General features: G+C 51.5%; 1 protein-coding gene across 1 annotated transcript in view; it reads left to right on the top strand.

The window, feature by feature from the left end:
- LOC149325081 (uncharacterized) overlaps positions 1-20,412 on the top strand; it is a 462,194-nt gene that overhangs the window by 224,175 nt on the left and 217,607 nt on the right. The window contains exon 5 of the mRNA XM_089564180.1: positions 17,095-17,268. Within this exon, the coding sequence (XP_089420306.1) occupies positions 17,095-17,268 (174 nt within the window). The remainder of the gene's footprint in view (positions 1-17,094; positions 17,269-20,412) is intronic.

The following is a 20,412-nucleotide window of genomic DNA, read 5'->3' as shown; positions in this document are numbered from 1 at the left end:
GTTTTCATTTCGGCTACCGCTAGGCTGCAGCGCTCGTAGCTAGCCATCACGAAACGCACTTTTCCGTCACTTTTGAGGTATTTCCTCACTAGAGAGTCCCGAAGTTCGATCAGAGCGGCGGGAAAAAGTCTTTCAACTTCGAATCCAGATCTCTTAGCAATAAAAAGCGTCTTTCGCCGCCAGACAAGCGGCAACAAAACTATCACATGCCTACAGCGCGAAAGACGAAGACAAAAAAGGAAAACACGGGGCCAGACAAACATGGCGCTGACTATCAACTGAATTGTTCGTTCACAATGAACAATATTTATAGGCCCAGAAAAACGAGGACAATCAACGAACTATCCCTGAAGTCAAGAAAAATAACGGTAAAAAGTTTTAACTCATACCGACATGACAAAACGAGACAAAAAACAAAAACACAAGGTAAAGAAGGCCCAACAAACCGTCGAACCCTGCGATCGGAGATTGCAGGATGGCAATCTCATTTTTGGGTAGGCTAACTGAAGCCTTTGCCAAAAACGCTTCGCAATATTCAAGGATGCAAAATGGTTGTTGCTAACAACGCTACGTAAAACCCAACTAATGGATTAGGCTGCGATCATGTGCTGCACTGTGGCGAAATAAACATCATGGTTATTAAAAAAGTCGACAGAGTCACTTAACAATGCGTGCATATTAGAAGCCGTAAGCGCACCCGCTCACTTTGTGAACGCAGCCACCGCGCGCTGCCGCACCATGTAATCCGATGCCACGCAGCTGGAAATTCTACCCTTGCATGGCTCTACGCATCCGCTCTACGCATCCGCCGGGCCATGTGACCAGAACTGTGGGCGGAGCCAGCGCGTGGCGCTCAATTTAAAAGTCCGGAATGAATACTGAGATGAAACGCGGGTAAATGTGCGGTGGATCGAAGTCCAATCAATAATTAGTGACTATAGAAAGCGTCAAGAGTGAATTTTGGTGAATTAAGGTGCATTAATTGTGAATAAAGGTGTTTCAGGTGAATCTTAAGGTGAATTATTGTGATTAAATGTGAATTAATTCTAGAAGGTGAAATAAAGATGAATTAAGTGACATAAGTGTGACATAACTGTTAATTGAGCTGAATAAAACGAAATAATTGCAAATTAAGTGGGTAATTAAAAAACCAAGTAAAACAAAAAAGCAACTTGAAATAAGCAGGCGTCATTGCTTTCGCATTACTCCAAGCCACAGCCATTTTTTTTTTGGTTTAGTTTGGTGTGAGGGGGCTTGACGTCCCAAAGCAACTCAGGCTAGGAGGGACGCCGTAGTGAAGGGCTCCGGATATTTCGATCACCTGGGGTTATTTATCGTGTACTAACTTGTCAGAGTACACGGGCTCCGAGAATTTCGCCTGCATGGAAATTCCACCGCCGTGGCCGGGATCGAACCCGCGTCTTTCGGTTCAGCAGCCGAGCGCCATAACCACTGAGCCACCGCGGCGGCTAGATCTTTAATTTTTCTCCGCAGTGGTAAAGTGAAGTATGTGAACCCAACTACGTCAGTTAGTCTTGAGTGTATACAAACTTTTCTGACGATGGTGCACCATCGGTTGAAAATACTGAGATTGACAACACCATGCGGGTTTTCCACACGAAGATTCTCGTACCAGACTTTTGGCGCGAAGTTTCTGGTGCGTGGCTTTTGGCACCCGAGATTATGGCTAACGTCAAACGCTTCCAGAGTTTTTGCAATGCGTAATTTGGAGTCGGCGCAATCCTGCTACAACTCCTGTCTACGTTCGCTAGCCTTCGCAGGGTTCTCCAACGCAGTTCTTGAACGGAACTACATCTGACCATGTTCACTGGCTTACTACCCAAAACCACACTTACTCAGGTGTTCCGTCAATAGTCGAAAAAGTAGATCCATCGCGCAATGTTCCCGTGATACAAGTAATGACTCAAAAGATTTGACGGCCGATGCCTTGTGTGTGCATTGTCGCATTGTAGAACTTTCAAAAATAAGGACAGTTCCTTGCTTATGTTCATTCAAAAGTCTCCTATACCCCCGGATATAATCTGTCTCCAGGAAACCCGCGTGGCTCCTTACCTTCGTGGATATTATACAATGGCACCTACGGACTCGCCGAGAGTAGCTACTCTTGTGGCCAAATCAGTTACGACAGTCCCACATCAACTCGCCTTCATAGATATTAACCATGTTCTAGTTGAAGTTCTGTCGCAAAAGAGGGGAAAGCAGAGCATCTTTAACCTAAAAAAATCAGGGGGCACTTTGACTTTGGAAAAATCTCTAGGGGGCCGTGTAGTACAGACGCACCCCACATCGGCTCCGCACAAAGACAGCGGAATTCGCCAATCGCCAGCATCATCAGCCAAAATTTCACCACCCACGGATCTGCGAATGTGAGCGCTGCACGCCATCAGTTTTTGGCCCGCCTACGCCCTTTTTCGGGCACCCACGGCCCTTTCTTCTCTTTGACCTCTCCGCCTGAGCTAGGCCTACTCCGACGGACGCTTCCGCCACCAACGCCATCATGGAGGTGCAGGTGCAGGGAGAGGTTCTTAACCCCAACGACTACGACCCAAGGGACTGGACGCACATTCTTAGTGTGCCTGCTCGCTCCAAGGACGTCCTTTCAACAACCCGACGCCAGGAGGGCGCAGCCTCTGCTACCGGTACCCCCAAGTCTCCATGCCTTGAAAAGTCAGCGCACCTGCAAGCAACGCGCACAGCTGCGCAGCGTTCGCGGCAGCAGCCACCGCTTCCTGCTGCAGATTACAAGATCGTTTTTAGATCACGAGGCGGGCTGCAGCTGGACCTGCTTCCACCCCGACAACTACGAGAGGCCATCCTCCAAGCGGCGTCCCAGCTTAAGGAGCCAGCGCGTACCCAAATCAGGGTACACCCGGTCAACAACACCTGCACCGTAAGCACGCCCCTAAAGGATGACGCGCTCGCTCTGGTTCGGGTGAACACCATCACACACCAAGGCAAGGAATTCGCCGTAGCACCTTACATAGCCCCGCCGGACGGAGCAGTACGCGGAGTCATCTCCAATGCTTATTGGAATGAGACCCCGTCAGAGCTCCTGCAAGACCTGCTCACCGGCAACCCAGACGCCCTCATCGTGGACGCCCGCCGAATGGGCTCCACGCGTTCCATCTTAATAACTTTCCGGGCTGGACCTGTCCCACGCGCCGTCCTTTATGGAGGAGCCCTCCACAGGTGCACACCCTATCGAGGGCATATAGACGCCTGCACTAACTGCCGCGTCCCTGGTCACCGGGCAGACGTGTGTGTCCACCCAAGATCCCATAAGTGCCCCCGCTGTGGGCAGTCCCACCCAAAGGAAGATGTGCCCTCATGCACCCCCACCTGCATTCTCTGCGGAGGCCCTCATATGACCGGCACCGGGAACTGCAAGGGACGGGGCCGCAAACTAGCGTCCCCGAAGAACGCTCTCTCTCCTCCGGGTACATCGCGGCTTTCCCGCTGCGATCAACCAGGCACAGCCAGCAGACGCAGCTCGACGGCTTCCCGGTCGCCTTCTACAAGCCGGCAGAATGGCAGCAAGAACGCCACGCGTCTCACCTGGGCAGACCGCGTTTCCGGCAAAACCACCCGTCAACCCCCACCACCCCAGTCCTCCCAGGCAGACCCGAGAGACCAGGAACTCAAGGCCTTGCGTGACGAGGTAAGCCGCCTTTCCTCTCTCCTAAGCACCCCCGCCCCCTCCATGCCCCCTCAACCCGCACCCCCTGTCATTAATTCGAGCTCATCATCCACAGACACTTCGAGCACCCCTCCTGCAAAGAAACAGCGCACCACAGACGCCACACCCCCTCCCGTGCCCCCAGAAATAGACGCTAAATTAGCAGCACTCGAAGCAAAATTTGACCATAAACTAAAGGAGCTAGACGCCCGCCTCGAGGCCAGGTTCAATCACCTTGCCGCCGCCCTCACCGAAAAACTTGAGCAGCGCATGGACGCTATGCTTACCAAGATGATGGAGCTCTTGGACCATAATCTTACCCATCGCTTCACCCAACTTCAAACCCCCTCCACTCCCCCCATCCTACCTCCACAAGCACAAAACACCTTCCCTGAGCCACACATACCAATTGACACCCGTCTTAATACCCTCCTCAATCCCCCCACCATCCAATATGGCGGGGGGGAACACTAATTATCTCCCCATTATAACTTGGAACTGCCGCGGCTTCCGGGCAAAGCGCGCACCTCTGCAACTTCTCCTTCCCACCATCACACCCACGCCCCACATACTTCTTCTCCAGGAGACTGCACACCGAGCAACCCTCCCCAGCTACACATCTACACACTCGGATACCACTAACACACCCAGGGCGTCCACACTCATCCACCGCAGCCTCACCTACAAAACTCATCACATTACGTCTGAGACGCCCTGCGTGATCACGGAAATTATACATCACACACATTCACTTCCTTCTATATTTATAGCAAACATATACCACCCCCCGTCCCTGCCGATGGCCCCGCTAGAATCACTTCTGCGAAAGCTACACCATCTAGCAGGGAAACATCCCCTACTCATCGGTGGGGACTTCAACAGTCAGCATACTGACTGGGGATACACAACCACGACACATCGAGGTCGCAGGCTCTGGCTGCTCCTGCAGAACCTCCAACTCACTGTGCACAACACGTTTCAGACGCCTACGCGGATCGGCAACAGTGTCAGCATGGACACCAGTCCGGACCTGACGCTGAGCCGCTGTATCCGCGGCGTTACCTGGAACAGAACACAACATACACTGGGCAGTGATCATTACATTATACAAATCACTGTCCCATACAAACCACCCCGTCACGCAAATATGACACACGAACTCATTAACTGGGATGCCTTTCGCGCGGCACGCACCGCCCTCCCAGACACTCCCATCGCAGACATCGATGCATGGGTGCAATCACTCAAGCATGACGTTCACCACAACACACGACACATTGAAACTACAACCGAAACACCGACCCTTGACACACGCCTAGCCCACCTCTGGGAGGCTTATCACAGCATCCTGGAACGCTGGAAAGGCAACAAACACAACAGAACGCTTAAAAAGCGGCTGGCCGCGCTGCAGACACAAATCCAACAGCACTCTGAGGAGCTCTGTCGATCCAACTGGGGACAGATATGTGACGGCATCGCCGGAAACCTGTCCAGCAAACGTGCATGGCAACTCCTCCGACACCTCATTGACCCCACACGCACCAAATCAGCAGCACAGCACCACGTGACACGCATCACACATGAACACATTGAAGATCCCGACACACTTCTAGACACACTTCAAACCATGTACACATCTCCAGGCGGCCCCATACCTCTACCGCACTACACAGGACAAGCAAATCCAACACTCGACACCGACATCACGGAGACGGAAGTCAGAGCGGCCCTCCTGACTTTCCGCGCCAACTCCGCACCTGGTGCAGACCAAATCACAAACTCCATGCTCCGTAATCTGGATGACCAATCGATCACCCACATTACGAAATACTTCAACCAGTGCTGGAGGGAGGGTAACCTCCCGCAGTCCTGGCGCCACGCGAAGGTAATATTTATACCAAAACCCAACAAACCACTCACCATTCAAAACCTTCGCCCGATTTCGCTAACCTCATGCCTCGGGAAGCTCCTCGAGCCTGTTGTGTTAGCGAGACTCACAAGTCACATGGCGGACAACAATCTCTACCCGCATAGCATGGTGGGATTCCGCCCTCATCTATCCGCACAGGATGCCATGCTGCAACTCACACACGACCTTTTTGACCCGCTTCTTCCAGGTCACACCAAGGCAGTCTTAGCTTTGGATCTCTCCAAAGCTTTTGATCGCATTGAACATCAGGCGATCATGACTGCTCTATCCCCATTGAATGTGGGTGTGCGCACGTATGCCTACATTCAAGCATTCCTGACTGACCGCACGGCTGAGATACACTTCGGGCCTCTGTCTTCCACCTCCTACACACTTCAGAGTATCGGCACCCCTCAAGGGTCCGTCCTTTCCCCATTTCTCTTTAACATAACCCTCATACCCCTCGCCCGGAAATTGGCAACTATTCCCCACCTCAAGCACACTCTTTATGCCGACGATATCACCCTGTGGACCACCCACGGCAGTGACGGCGACATAGAGAACACCTTACAGGAAGCAGCCACCCTCACCCAAAATTACGCACGGACCATCGGACTGTCTTGCTCCCCAGAGAAGTCCGAACTGCTCCTCATCCGGCCTAAGAACCACCGCTGTCCCCGCTCCCCCATTGCCATTGAATTGAATGGTTACCCGGTACCTGAGGTTGGCACCCTCCGTGTATTGGGCTTGCACATACAGAACGATGGCAAAAACACCACTACCCTCAAGAAACTCAAGCAGGTTGCAGGCGCGATATCGCACCTCATCCGCAGGGTTTCGGGATATCATAGAGGCATGAAGGAGCGCGACCTATGTCGCCTCATTCATGCCTTTGTCCTCAGCCGTGTACTGTACACTACCCCATACTTACAACTATCCAAACATGACATAAACGCTTTGGATGCTTTCATTCGCAAGGCATTCAAGGTAGCACTTCATCTTCCCCTCAACACACCCACAGACAGATTACTAGGCCTGGGCCTCCACAACACGATCGGGGAACTGGTGGAGGCCCACCGACAGGCCCAATACATCAGGCTCACAAAAACTTCCACAGGTCGGTATATCCTGGACTCCCTGGGAATCAAAATACCGGCCAACGACCCAACCCTTCTCGCCATCCCACGATCCCTTCACCGAGAGCTTCTCATCAGGCCGCTCCCGAGGAATATGCACCCGTCCCACCATGAGCAGCGCCGCAGAGCCCGTGCGAAGGCACTCCATCGAGCGTACGGCCCCCAGCCGGACGCCGTATGGGTGGACGCTGCCTGCACGGGTGATGAAGCGACAGCAGCTGCGGTGGACTCCTCTTCATCCACCCTCCTCAAACTACCTCTCCCTCCAGATACGTCCCCAGAGGCTGCAGAGGAAGCCGCCATTGCACTTGCTATAACCCGCACGGAAGCCCGGTATATTTTAACTGACTCTAAAACTGCGATTCTAAATTTTGCTCGAGGCCGAGTTCATGTCCCTGCTTTTGGCATACTGGACTCGCCCGATGCACCCCCGCCCCGCCAAGTGGAGCTGATATGGGTGCCTGCGCACTCCGGGAATCCCGGAAACGAGGCCGCCAACCTTCTAGCCCGAGGTTCTTTAAACCGGGCTCAGGTGGCCTCGGATCGGGGATTCACGAAGGATCGCATGCACTCATTCAGTGAGCTGAGCCAGGCATACAGAGCCTCTCGCCAGCTCTACCCCCCGCCCCACCCCTCCCTAGATAACAGACACGCAATACTCTGGCGCAGATTACAAACACATACTCTCCCCTCGCCCCTTACCCTAACCCACTATCATCCCTCCTTCCCCACTCCTGCTTGCGCCCTATGCCCAGAACCCTTCGCTTCTTCCCTCCACATCCTTTCCCTCTGCCCGGCGGACCCTCCCCCGCGGGACCTAGAGAACCTCAAGACCTGGGAGGACTGGGAGACCCTGCTGCATTCGGAGGACCCGGCCGTGCAGATCATCGCCACCGGCCGTGCTGCCAGTGTTATGGACCTCAGGAACATAAACACTTGAGTGCAGTGGGGTCGTGCGGGGACCCTGGGGCGTGCCCCGAATTCCTTTGTAAATAAAGTTTTCTCTCTCTCTCTCTTGACTGTCTAAAGTGGGTAGAGGCGGAAGCGTTTTCCGCACCATGTATGTAGGGGCGCAGCCTTTGCTGTGGAGCAGTGCCACTGAACTCACGTTAGAGCGAACTTACTTCGTCGAGCTCTCGACACTCCGTTGAACCTGTCAACTCCCCACTGTGTGCTCGAAACTTTTTTTGCCCCCGAAAGGGCGCAGCACCACCTTGCCTGTTTCTGTGGCACTGGTGGCGTCACATATAATTGAGTACTAATTACTAAGTGATGGCAAATCACTAATTAATTGTTATTTACTGATTAATGCCCGAATGCTAATTAACTGCTAATTAATGACGCTTAAGCTTCGCCTTTAGGAGTGGAACGCGACAGCGCATTGTAGCGCTGCCAGGGAGTCCACGGAACGCCACCACCTGTTCGGCGCGATGCCTTGCCCTTTGAACGCAACGCTTTTCGAGGAAAGGAAATGGCGCAGTAATTCTCTGTCATCTCGGTAGACACCTGAACCGCACCGTAGAGGAAGGGAGGTGGGAGTGAAAGAATATAGATAAAGAGGAGCCGTAATGATGAAAATGAAAATTGTATTTGAGGAAAGGAAATTACGCAGTAACTGTCTCACATGTCTCGGTGGACACCCGTCAAAATTCAGGGGGGCACTTTTTTGACCTAAAGTGTGGTCACTGATGTGTGGTTAAGATGTTAAGCTTCGCCCCTAAGAGTGGAACGCGACAGCGTCTTGCAACGCTGCCAAGGAGTCCATAGAACGCCATCGCCCATTCGGTTCTACGCCTCGCTCGTCGGTAAATTGGTTTTTGAGGAAAGGAAATGTATCTGTCTCTCATTTGTCGGTGGACACCTAAACCTCGCCGGAAGGGAATGGAGGAGGATGAGAGTGAGTGAAGACACCGTATTCACTAGACGCGCCTTTGTTCATTCCAAACCATCGAGCTGGCATGGCGGAGTGGATAGCATGCTCGTCTCTCACGCCGAAGACCGGGGTTCGATTCCTGAGCTCGACCAATTTCTTAATCGGTTTTATTTATTTATATGGCCTGACTAGTAAAGCTAATTCGGCTAATTGGGTAATTAAACAATTAACTAAGCTCAGTCCCACTTACTTGGAGCATCACTATACGATCCCTTCAATTGGTTGCATGGTTACTAGCCAAAGTGCAATTGGCCCCGTTTGCAATTCGCGCACTGTGACGTCACGACCGTTTCCACCAATTGAAAAGCGTGACATTTTCTGTCGACAACTGCAGCTTACAACGATGAGACATTAAAGGCTTCCGCCTTAATATCTACAGCCCTCCAAGCCGCAAGAAGGAAGATTTTCTGCCTATAGTAACAGAATGCACCAGAATAGCCCAGGACAACCCCTTGGTGGTTCTGGGAGACATGAATGGAAGACAAAGCTCCTGGGGCTACATAAGCGACTCTCAAAAAGGTGCTAATCTACTTGAAGCCGTGGAAATGCTAGGTTTAGGGCTCGTCACTGATACTACCTCTCCTACCAGAACAGGGAACAGTATTAGTCGAGATACCTGCCCAGACCTCACCTGCATTAAGAACATTAATCACGCAACCTGGACTAATTTAGAGGAATCCTTGGGCAGCGACCACAACATCATGTCTCTCTACACCAACTGCCAGAATCAGAAGAGCTCTGGGAAATGTACACATCACGGACTGGACAAAATTCAGAGACGGCCCGCCGCCAGAAGGAGGCATTAAAAATATTCAAGAGTGGACTCAACTAAATCAAAGACGCCCACTCAAGCAACACTCGAACCATCCAACGGACTGTAGAAGCACCGGACGTAGATCGCCACCTATTGCATCTATGGGAGGCTCTAAAAGGCCTAACTAAACGATGGAAAAAGCAGCGTCTCAATAGAAAACTACAACTACGAATTGCTAAGATTACTATGTAGACAAAACTGGTCTGAGTTTTGTGCTTCCCTGAAAGGCACTCTAAGCACAGCCCAGACATGGACCATCTTAAGATACATGCTCGACCGGAATAAGGCCAAATCAGTTACCAGCCGAACTCTCCAAACAGTTGCCCATAAGTTTCAAGGCACAGACCAAGACCTCATAACAGCCATGCATCGCAAGTACATAGGAGACCACACCCCTCTATGCACCCTGACCTATGAAGGTCAACAAAATCGAAGCTTAGACAGACGCCTCCATAACGGTATCTGAAGTTTATGCTGCAGCAAGAATAGCTCAGCGGAACACAGCACCGGGCGGAGACAAGGTTACCGACGCTATAATTCGAAACCTCAGCAACGACCATCTGAAAGACCTAACGGAATACATTAACAAGGAATTATGGGAGAAAGGCCAGGTTCCAGCTGAGTGGCGCCATGCGGACATCATTACGATTCCAAAGGCCCGGAAACCCCCGGCAGTAGAGTCCCTCCGCCCAATCTCAACCTGCTGTCTGGGCAAACTGTATGAAAGAATCATACACACCAGACTCCAGAACTATATAGAAGATAACAACTTTTACCCCTACACTATGGCGGGATTCCGAAAAGGTCTCTGTACACAAGATGCCTTCCTAAGGATTAGCGAAGAAGTGATTAATACAATACCCACCCACGGAGAAAACCTTCTTTTAGCCCTGGATTTAAAAGGAGCCTTTGACGTCTCCCATCAGGCTATCTTAGAGGAGCTGAGTGGTCTAAACTGTGGAGAGAGGATCTTTAACTACATCAAGGCTTTCCTCTCTGTCGTGTCCGGTCGCTGTGTTGAATGCAGCGAAAGACGCACACGGTACTTTAAGACTTCGTTTATTTAAAGCCGATGAGGGTGCGACCAGCGTCGACCGAGGCAGGAGCCGAACTGGCCGCCCGAAGAAAGGAGGGAGCGGAGAAGCGTCCACGGGAGGGAGTGGCTTCCCAGAACAGGAGGAGGGTGCGGGGGCGCACCGTGGGGGGGCATCTGGCGACAGCGTGCGACGAGGGGCAAGCGGTCGTTAGGAGGAGGACGCGAGTGGTCGTTAGGAGGAGGATGCGAGTGGTCGTTAGGAGGGGGCGCACACACACAAAAGCAATAAGGGGACACAACACTTCCTTCCCCCTTAGAAAGTTGCCTGGTATCGTGCAGGGGGTCGGCGCTCACGCGTGGAGGCGCGCTGGCTTTGTGCGCTCGGGGGAGAAACACTTGTAGGCTGGCTGTTGTTCGCTGTGTCTCCTGGGTCTGTCCTGGGCGAAGTCTCTTTTTCCGGGAAGAGGTGCCAGGCTATGTGGGAAAATGGTGCACGTGTTCTCTCCGCTGGCGGACAGCTCTCAGACGGCGTCGTAAATCTACGCAGCTGGTTGAGATGTCGGCGTGCTACTGTGCCATGTATGTTGACGAGCCAAGAGCGCAGGCCTATGCGTCTGACAATTGTAGCTTCCTCCCAGCGTGGCTTTTTCAGAAACTGTCGGGCGAGGACGCGCTGCCCCTCATTAAGCGTGCCGCAGCGCGGAATTGCTTTTTCTTCCCTGAACGTCTCTGCCTTTGGCTCGGGGAGGATGGCTGTGAGCTGGGTTCGCATTTCACGCTCGAACATCATTTTCGAGGGGGTCTCGCCTGTTGTGCTCTGAACCGTCGTGTGCTGCTTGAAGAGAAAGCGCGCAAGGCGGCGCTGCAGCGAGCCTGTCTGATCTCTTTCAAGGGCGCGTTTTAGCTCGGCTACGTAGCGCTCGGCTTGTCCGTTTGTCGCTGGGTGGTAGGGGGCCGATGTAACTGATGAGATCCCGTTGTCGCGATAAAACTTGAGGATCTCCGCAGACACAAACGGTGATCCGTTGTCCGACACTACCTTGCGCGGCAGGCCGAACGTTGCAAATAGTGATCGGAGGTTGTCAATGACTGCTGCCGAAGTCGTCTGTCCCATTTGCCTTATCTCAAGCCACTTTGTGTAGGCATCTATGACCACAAGGAAAGTGCAGCCCTCAATTGGTCCTGCAAAATCAATGTGCAGTGTGTGCCATGGTGTGTCTGGCTTTTCCCATTCTGGGACAGGAGCTTTCGGCGGGGCGCTCCGGCTGCTCTGGCAAGGCTTGCATTCTCGCACCACTGTTTCGATGTCGTTGTCAATGCCAGGCCACCACATGTAGCTTCTGGCACACTTTTTCATTGCAACGATGCCCCGATGTCCGGCGTGGATGAGAGACATAGCTTGTGCGCGTAGTTCTCTCGGCATCACAACTCGGGACCCAAATATGATGCAGCCGCGATGGGTGCTCAACTCTGTAGCTCGCCTGCGGTAAGCGTCGAAGTTGTCCCCTTTGAGTTTATGCACGTTGCCTTGTTGAACAGCTGTGTAAACTAGCCGGAGAGCTGCGCACTTCTGCGTAGATGCTGCAACTGTGCCTGCTGTAAGCGGAGGTTCTGGCAGTGCTTCGAACATCAGAACGTCTCCTGGTGGAAATGGTTCGTCAACAGTTGCGTCTAGTGGCAGACGGCTTAGCGCATCGGCGTTTTGATGTTTACTCCCATTGCGGTAGACCAGAGCGTAGTCGTACGCTGAGAGTTTGATGCACCAACGTGTCATTCGCGGAGACAAAGTTGGTGGCATAGGCCTTTGTGGTCCCAGAATGCCCAATAGCGGTCGGTGATCGGTTATAAAGGTCACCTTCCGGCCGGCAATGTACTGGTGAAAATGTGTCGCCGCGTAGACGATGGCTAGCCCTTCTTTGTCAAGTTGCGCGTAGTTGCGTTCTGCTTGCGACAACGTACGTGAGGCGAAGGCGATGGGAGCTTCCCTTCCTTGCTCGTCAGTTTGCGATAGAACCGCGCCGACTCCGTACGGTGATGCGTCGCAAGCCAAAAGCAGAGGCTTCCTTTCGTCGTAGTGGCGGAGGACTGTACATCTTCGAATCAGGTCTTTCAGGGCATCGAATGACTGCTGATGGCGTGGCGACCATGTCCATGTCACATCTTTCCGAAGGAGTTGGTATAAGTCGTTGGCCACGGTAGCTCTTTGTTCCAAGAACCGGTCGTAGAACGTCAAGAGTCCGAGAAAAGCCTGTAGCTCCTGCTTGTTTGTTGGAGCTCGTGCTTCTGTGATCGCTCGCACTTTGTCCTCGGTAGGGTGAATGCCTTCCGCATCAATTCGGTGTCCCAGAAATTGCACCTCTGGCACCGCAAAACAGCACTTCGATTTGCTTATGCACAAATTAGCGTTTGCTAGCCTTTCGAGAACGAGCTCTAGGCGCACTGCATGCTCTTCAGTGGAAGTGCCACTGATGATGACATCGTCAAGGTAGACACAAACTCCTGGGATGCCCTGAAGCACTGTCTCCATGAATTTTTGAAATATGGCCGGGGCTGCAGCTACGCCAAAAGGCAGTCGCTTGACTTTGTACAAGCCTTTCAGTGTGTTAATTGCCAATAATTCAGCAGTTGACTCGCTCACCTTCAGCTGCTGATACGCCTGGGTGAGGTCCAATGTGCTGAAGACTCTTGCGCCACGTAGTACACTGAATACTTCTTCAGGTGTCGGTAGCGGGTAAGAGGACGCTTTAGTCGCAAGATTGACGGTGCTCCGGTAGTCTCCGCAGAGGCGTATGGTTCCGTTCTTCTTGCGAACTACGACAAGTGGTGTGGCCCATTCTGAATGCTGCGTCGGCTCGATGACACCTTGCTGCTCCAATTTGTCCAACTCTTTTTCAACTGAATCTCGGAGAGCAAACGGCACCGGCCTGGCCTTCAGAAATTTGGGTTGCGCGTTGTCCAACAACTCCAGTGTGACCGGGGGCCCTTCGTTTCCTGGAATCTCTTCCGAGAATACTCTTTCGTATTTCTCTTGCAGTTGCTCAACCATGTTCTGGCTCGGCGTCTGGTGTATGCCGCATATCATCACGCCTAGTGGAGAAAACCAGTTTCTCCCTAGAAGGCTTGATCCTGTGCCCTTCACAACAAGCAGAGGTAGCGTATGGGTCTGGCCGTTGTAGTTAACCTGCACGTTGGCAGAGCCCAATAGTGGCAGATTCTGTCCTGACCACGTTCGCAGGTGCGTGTCGTCTTGTTGCAGGGCGGGTGCGTCAGATGGCCATGAAGTTCGGAACGTGTCCTCACTGATCAGAGTACAGGCTGCGCCGGAGTCCACCTCGAACTTAATCAGCTGGTGATGTACGCTTACTTCTGTAAAAATCTTCGGTCGCGTGCCGAGATTCATGGTGTTCAGGTCGTACAACACAGATGGTGTTGCTGATGTTGCTCCATGGAGATCAGATAGCGGCGTATTCTCTGAGGCGTTGACGCTGTGATTAGGCTGGGAAGGTGACTTTATCTTGGCAAGTCTCCGTTTCGTAATGCATGCTCTTTCGATATGCCCTCGCTTGTGGCAAAAATTACACGTGGCTGACTGGAGTCGACATCCCTGGGGGTTGTGTTGGTCGTCACACCGCCAGCAGCGTTGTGCCTTTTTGACCGATTTTACAACAACAGAAGGCTTGCGCACCTGGTTGCTTGTCTGGTGTACCGGCTCGGTGTTCCGGCGAATCCCTCTCTGCTGGTGACCGGCGCTCTCCGCTCGAACGGCGATGTCGTAAGCTTTGCTGAATGTGAGGTCCTTCTCAGCGAACAGGCGCTGCTGCAGTGACTCGTCACTCAGTCCGCAAACAAATCTGTCGCGTAACATCACGTCCAAGGGAAGCATGGTGGTGTTAGCAGAAGAAGCTGCGTCTCCCTCCTGCCCGGTAGCTGTTGTCGACAGCGTTCCAAAATTGCAGTCGGCAGCGAGCTTCTTGAGCGCGGCTACGTAGGCGCTCACAGTTTCTCCTCCCAGTTGATCTCGTCGTTGGAAGCGAGCCCGGCTGTAGACCTCGGATGGCCTTGGGTCGTAGTGCTTTTGCAGCGCTTTTACGATGTCGTCGTAAGACACTGCCGCTGGTGTGCTTGGCTGAATAAGGGCGCAGACAGTATCGTAGGTCTGCTCCCCGCACAGCGTCAGCAGGTTGGCCCTCTTCAAGGCTGGGTCTGTGATGTTGTTAGCTTCAAAGTAGAACTGAAGGTGTCCAACCCACGATGACCACGATGAGCCGTTGAATTCTGGTATCTGATTGGGAAACCCTCGCGTAGCCATGGCTTGTCAATAGCGTTGCGTAGCGCGGGTCGAATCCACTTTCTCGTCGCCACTGTCGTGTCCGGTCGCTGTGTTGAATGCAGCGAAAGACGCACACGGTACTTTAAGACTTCGTTTATTTAAAGCCGATGAGGGTGCGACCAGCGTCGACCGAGGCAGGAGCCGAACTGGCCGCCCGAAGAAAGGAGGGAGCGGAGAAGCGTCCACGGGAGGGAGTGGCTTCCCAGAACAGGAGGAGGGTGCGGGGGCGCACCGTGGGGGGGCATCTGGCGACAGTGTGCGACGAGGGGCAAGCGGTCGTTAGGAGGAGGACGCGAGTGGTCGTTAGGAGGAGGATGCGAGTGGTCGTTAGGAGGGGGCGCACACACACAAAAGCAATAAGGGGACACAACACTCTCCAACAGAACCGCCACCATAGGCATTGGTGAAGTCCGTTCTCATCCCTTCCCCATGCCTAACAAGAGTAGTACTCAAGAGGCTATAATATCCCCCTCCTCTTCAATATTGCCATGCTAAAGCTAGCAAGAAAGCTTCAAACGCAGCCCGACATAGGCTACATGGTCTATGCCGATGATATAACTCTATGGGCCACACACGGCTCCTTAGCCCAAAAAGAAGAAGCCCTACAAGAAGCCATACACAGGGTTGAAGAATTTGCTGCGGAAAGTGGTCTGGAGTGTGCCCCGGAGAAGTCTGAGGTCATTAGACTCCACAAACTCCCTTACACATCCTCAGGAGAAGTTGAGCTTTTCCTGGGAGGACGCAAGATTAATGAAGTGGACAAGATCCGGATACTGGGGCTCTGGCTTCGAAGTAACCTCAGATCCGACCATATGATCAGAACCATCAACACAACAGTTAATCAAATCTCAAGAATGATCCGCCGCATTACCTGGCACCGCAAGGGTATGAGAGAAGAGGACACCCTTAGACTCGTCCAGGCCCTAGTTCTGAGCAGGATAACATACGGCCTCCCTTACCAAAAACTGGGCACTGTGGAAACCAGAGCTATCGATACAATCATAAGACGGTCTTACAAAACTGCCCTCAATCTTCCAATAGCCACTTCTACAGAACGACTCCTAGAGCTTGGTCTGCACAAAACTTTTACCGAGCTCCAAGAAGCCCTCCTGGAAAGCCAAAAAGAACGCCTTCTAACAACCAATGCGGGAAGGACGATCCTGACTAAATTAGGGACATGGCCGGGGCTGGAGACAAGAGGCAGTAAAACCTCTCTTCCACTCCAAACCCGAGAAAAGATCACCGTTAGCCCAATCCCACGTCACATGCATCATGCTCATCAGCAAGGCAGACGACAAGCGAGAGCAAAGGCACTTCAGAAACACCTAGACAGCGCCCGTAAAACCGTTTACGTAGACATTGGGGCCGACCCCACGCCGGGAAAGTTCTCAGTCGCTGCGATTGACCACCAACTAAAACCGGCTCTCCAAGCTTCTATCTATGCAGAAAACCCCTCCTCTGCAGAGGCTCTGGCAATAGCTATCGCCATCAAACACAAAGACCAAAGAGGAGAGTCCTCCCACGTTATAACAGACTCCCAACAAGCCTGCCGAGACTTTATTAATGTCAGGCTTCCCTCACGAGCAACACAGCTACTTGGCAATCTCAGCCAAACACACAGACTAACATGGACACCTGGTCACGAAGGACTAGCTGGAAATGAGGTAGCCAACGATCTAGCCCGAGATTTAACCCACCGGGCGGATCCTCATCCCTACCCCACGCCCATGCCTAGCACCTATGGTGACATATTAGAACATATTCGGCTGGAGCGCAGAAAATACCCACACCCTCACATAAAACTAGACTCCTCCGCAGCCATAGACTGGAGGAAAATTCAGACCAACACTTTCCCTAACTTGTTCATCCTACACAAGATTAGCCCCACTCAATATCAGAATACATGCCCTTGGTGTGGAGCTTGCCCTACGCTCTACCACATATCGTGGGAATGCACAGCGAAACCAAAACACTTAACTGTATCCAACCCGACATATGAGCAGTGGGAGGTGGCCCTGACCAGCGAGACCTTGGATCAGCAACTTAAGTTAATTCAGCAAGTCCGTCAGTCAGCTAAAGCCAGTGGCGCCTTGGACTAGGGGTGCCACCCAAGTTGCTCGAGCAACCTTCCTCGATTCAAATAAAAGTTTTTTCTCTCTCTCTCTCTTGTCGCATGTTCTTGGTACTCTGCCTCGTAAGCATGGTGCAGACTATAACCTAAACTATTCCATCCTTTCAGAGTGACTACGTGGCAATGCAAGACAAGCTGGCTTTCACGAAAGGGTCCAAGGTGGCCGCAGTGTTTGACATGGCCCTTTCATCAACTGTGTTGGATGGAGAACCAACTGCGAACAAATTCAGCGAAATGAAGAAACCTCTTGAAACTAAGTCTGAACTGAAGGATTTCAAGGCGGTAAGTAAACATCACCGTGAAGACGGCGGAAGATATTTCAGTTATGTGCTGGCTTGCTCGGGGCTCACGGGCAGTCATCTTCGTAAAACGGAGGAGAGACAGCACAGCAAATTAGCCGACAAAGCAGTTATAAACTATAGAGTGCACGGAAGACTCGCACTATGCACAAGCTCGTGCTCAGAGGTCGTCCCAAGAACTTGTGAACATGTGTAGAATCAGCTACTAAAACATGGATATTCGAAATATTTGCATCCACATTTGTTGTCTTTCAAGGTTTGTCCATAACTGAGCCTCATGCTGCTCAGACTGCAAGTCAGATCTCACCGGGCAGTAGGGAAGCTCCAAGAAATAGTGCTCACGTTCCTCATTGATGTAAACTACGTAGTAAGTTGGCTCATGGCTCACACTGAATGAACCAGCGGAAAAAAACATGCAGGCTGTACAAGAAGTGCGCAGAGAAATTAATCTACAGCCATACCTAACGACTGGAAGCATCTCCTGTCCTGACCGTCTTGAGTAAAGGTGACCAACTGTGTGTCCCATTAACGCACCATACCTAGACTACGTTCTTGCAAGTTCATAAAGCATTTTCAGCGTAGCTGCATTTCAGTTTCTTCAAGAAAGCAGCAATTTCTCGCATTCCCTCACAGTATAACTATAGAAAGTGATTTTAGACACTTATTCATTTAATCACGTTACATCATTTCTTGCTTCCGTCGTTTATACCACTCACCAGGTAAGACTTCATTATCGACTTCAGCATGGGGTTAAGCCTTGTACGTTATAACAAATTATTCCCTTAACTTCAACTGTATGGACTGCCTGATTTCTTGCTTCCTAAAACTTATTAAAAAAAGGCATAACCATGTAGTGCGTAGATATTAGCGGAGAAGGTTCTAATGATTTTCCGGTCACATCTGGAGTCCGTTAAGGTAGTGCTTAGACCCCTGCTTTTTTATACCGGAAGCGGCTCACCTAACCGCTGAACCGAGACTTTAAAAGCACTGGTAAAACGCAACTAGGTGCAACCAACGACTTATCTATGCCATCATGTGCACTGATCGCGGTATTCTTCAAATTTCGCTTAAATATTTTATTATCCAAAACAAGTTGCACACTCTTTTAATAGTCAGCTTAGGGCCGAGTGCATTGCGTCCAGTTGCAGACGTGATTGGAAATAACCAGTCCAGTTTTTTGTGGCTTTCGACTTCCTCCTTGGTCCCCCTTGGGGGGGATGTTTAAACAAAGCACGCGAAATATGAAAAGAAAAAACGTATCATTGCACACATAGACATTGCCAGGAAGTTTTTTAATGTTTCTTCGCGCTCAAAGCCTCCGGCACACGGGTTTTGCCATTTGCTTGCGACGCGAGATGCGACCGACTTATCTCGAATAATCGCAGCCACGCACAACTGCTTCATTTCGCCCCAGATCTTTGCTCCTGCCAGCTTTGAATCGAACGCGGCCCAGTCTGCGACAGCTGAGAACGCTTTTGCTACGCCGGTCATTGAGTTCTTCGGGGCAGCCCAATAAAGACTGGCCTTTTCGCTGTCTTTCTCAAAACCGCGTGACTTTCCACTAATAATAATGAGAGGAAAAGGAGGCGAGCTCGGCCAGTGGTAGCATGGCCCTGGCCTGCTACTAAACCACACTAGAAAGGACTGGCTGACGCATGCTCTGTGGACTGAGCGGTTCATGGCCATGCTCTGACTGAATTCTGCGGTAAAATATACCTTAAGCGTGCTATGACGTAGATGTTGGCGGTTTAAGGAAACTGAAGAGCCGCTACGTGGGTGTGTTTGCCGTACCAGCAATAGAGAGCATAGGAACGTGACGGTTGCACGCAGTAGTGGAATGTTTGAAGGACCACAAAAACGCAGCTCTAACGAGGCACGGAGGCTATATTTCATGAAGGGTCATTTGGTTGTTCTAGTGTCTGCGTATATACGTTATGTTGCCTTTTAAGAAAGATCGCGCGGCGCACAGTGCACGCTTAAAGCGCGGAGAATTTTGTGCATGGCTGTCTATGAGTCTCTCTATGGTGCTTTGTTAATGACGGAGAAGCGAGAGGGGTGGAGTGTTGATTAATGACTTCCTTCGAATTCCAGTTCGTTTTGGCTTTTTTCAGGAGGACACAGGGGCGCAATAAAAGACACGGACAGAGAAGTAGACAGGGACGAGCGCTTTTGTCTACTTCTCTGTCCGTGTCTTTTATTGCGCCCCTGTGTCCTCCTGAAAAGTTATGAACCAACACGCCCAAAAACAAGTACTTCTGCGTTTTGGCTCCCCTCGACCCTACCGTTGGAATCAGTCAGACAATGGGAGCAATCAAATAGAATCGGGTGAAACAAATTCTATCGTATTTGCCTCGCATTCATTACAGGCTTCCATCCACTGCTCAGGAGTAACTTGAGAGCAGAGGATGCGGTTAATTGCACTGAGAAGACAATGCACGAAAAAACGTGAACTTATGATCGCACTTACACCCTGTGCGCGGGATTAAAAATTTATTTATTTATTTATTCGATACTGTCAGACGCCTTTTGGTGGCTATCGCAGGAATTGTACCGGGATACGTCGTTGTACATTGCAATGCAACAAAGCAAAGAAAAAAGCGAGCACTCAATGAGCATAAAAAAACACGCAGCGTTTCCTTTCAAAAAAAGTAGTAAAATGATGAACACGCAATAAACTTGTAAAAGCTACATGACAGCAGACATGAAAGACTCGTGATTTGCCAAGAAGACCAACGTTTTTAGATCCCTTTCAGTTTGAAAGTTGCGGTGCACGGATTGTCGCCTTTCCGTTTCCTGCCGCGCGGTGGCGCTCGCCACGCTGTTTGCCCGACCAGCGTGGCCCTTCGCGTCTACGCCATCGTCGCCACCGCCTGATTTGGAGCAGCCAGCAGATATCAGCATCGAAGATATCAGCTCTCCTGCGCCATTTGTTGGCAGTGAAGCTTATCTTAAAGTATACAAAAGCTTCAAGCAAGGGTGCTTAAAGCATCCCACCAAAAAGATGCTAGAGCTTACGAACATTGTAAACAAAGGAATCTCGATTTCTTTGAAAGAAGGTCCCGTTTTTGTGGACGTTTTTTGGGAGGTGCTAGACGAGCTGGAATCGCAAAACCATGCTCGGCTTGGA

Source organism: Amblyomma mixtum, chromosome 10 (genome assembly GCF_055824585.1).
Source record: "Amblyomma mixtum isolate Tamu chromosome 10, ASM5582458v1, whole genome shotgun sequence".
Classification (NCBI taxonomy): domain Eukaryota; kingdom Metazoa; phylum Arthropoda; class Arachnida; order Ixodida; family Ixodidae; genus Amblyomma; species Amblyomma mixtum.
The sequence above is the reverse complement of the archived record's forward strand: the minus strand, read 5'-3'. Positions and strand labels throughout refer to the sequence as shown.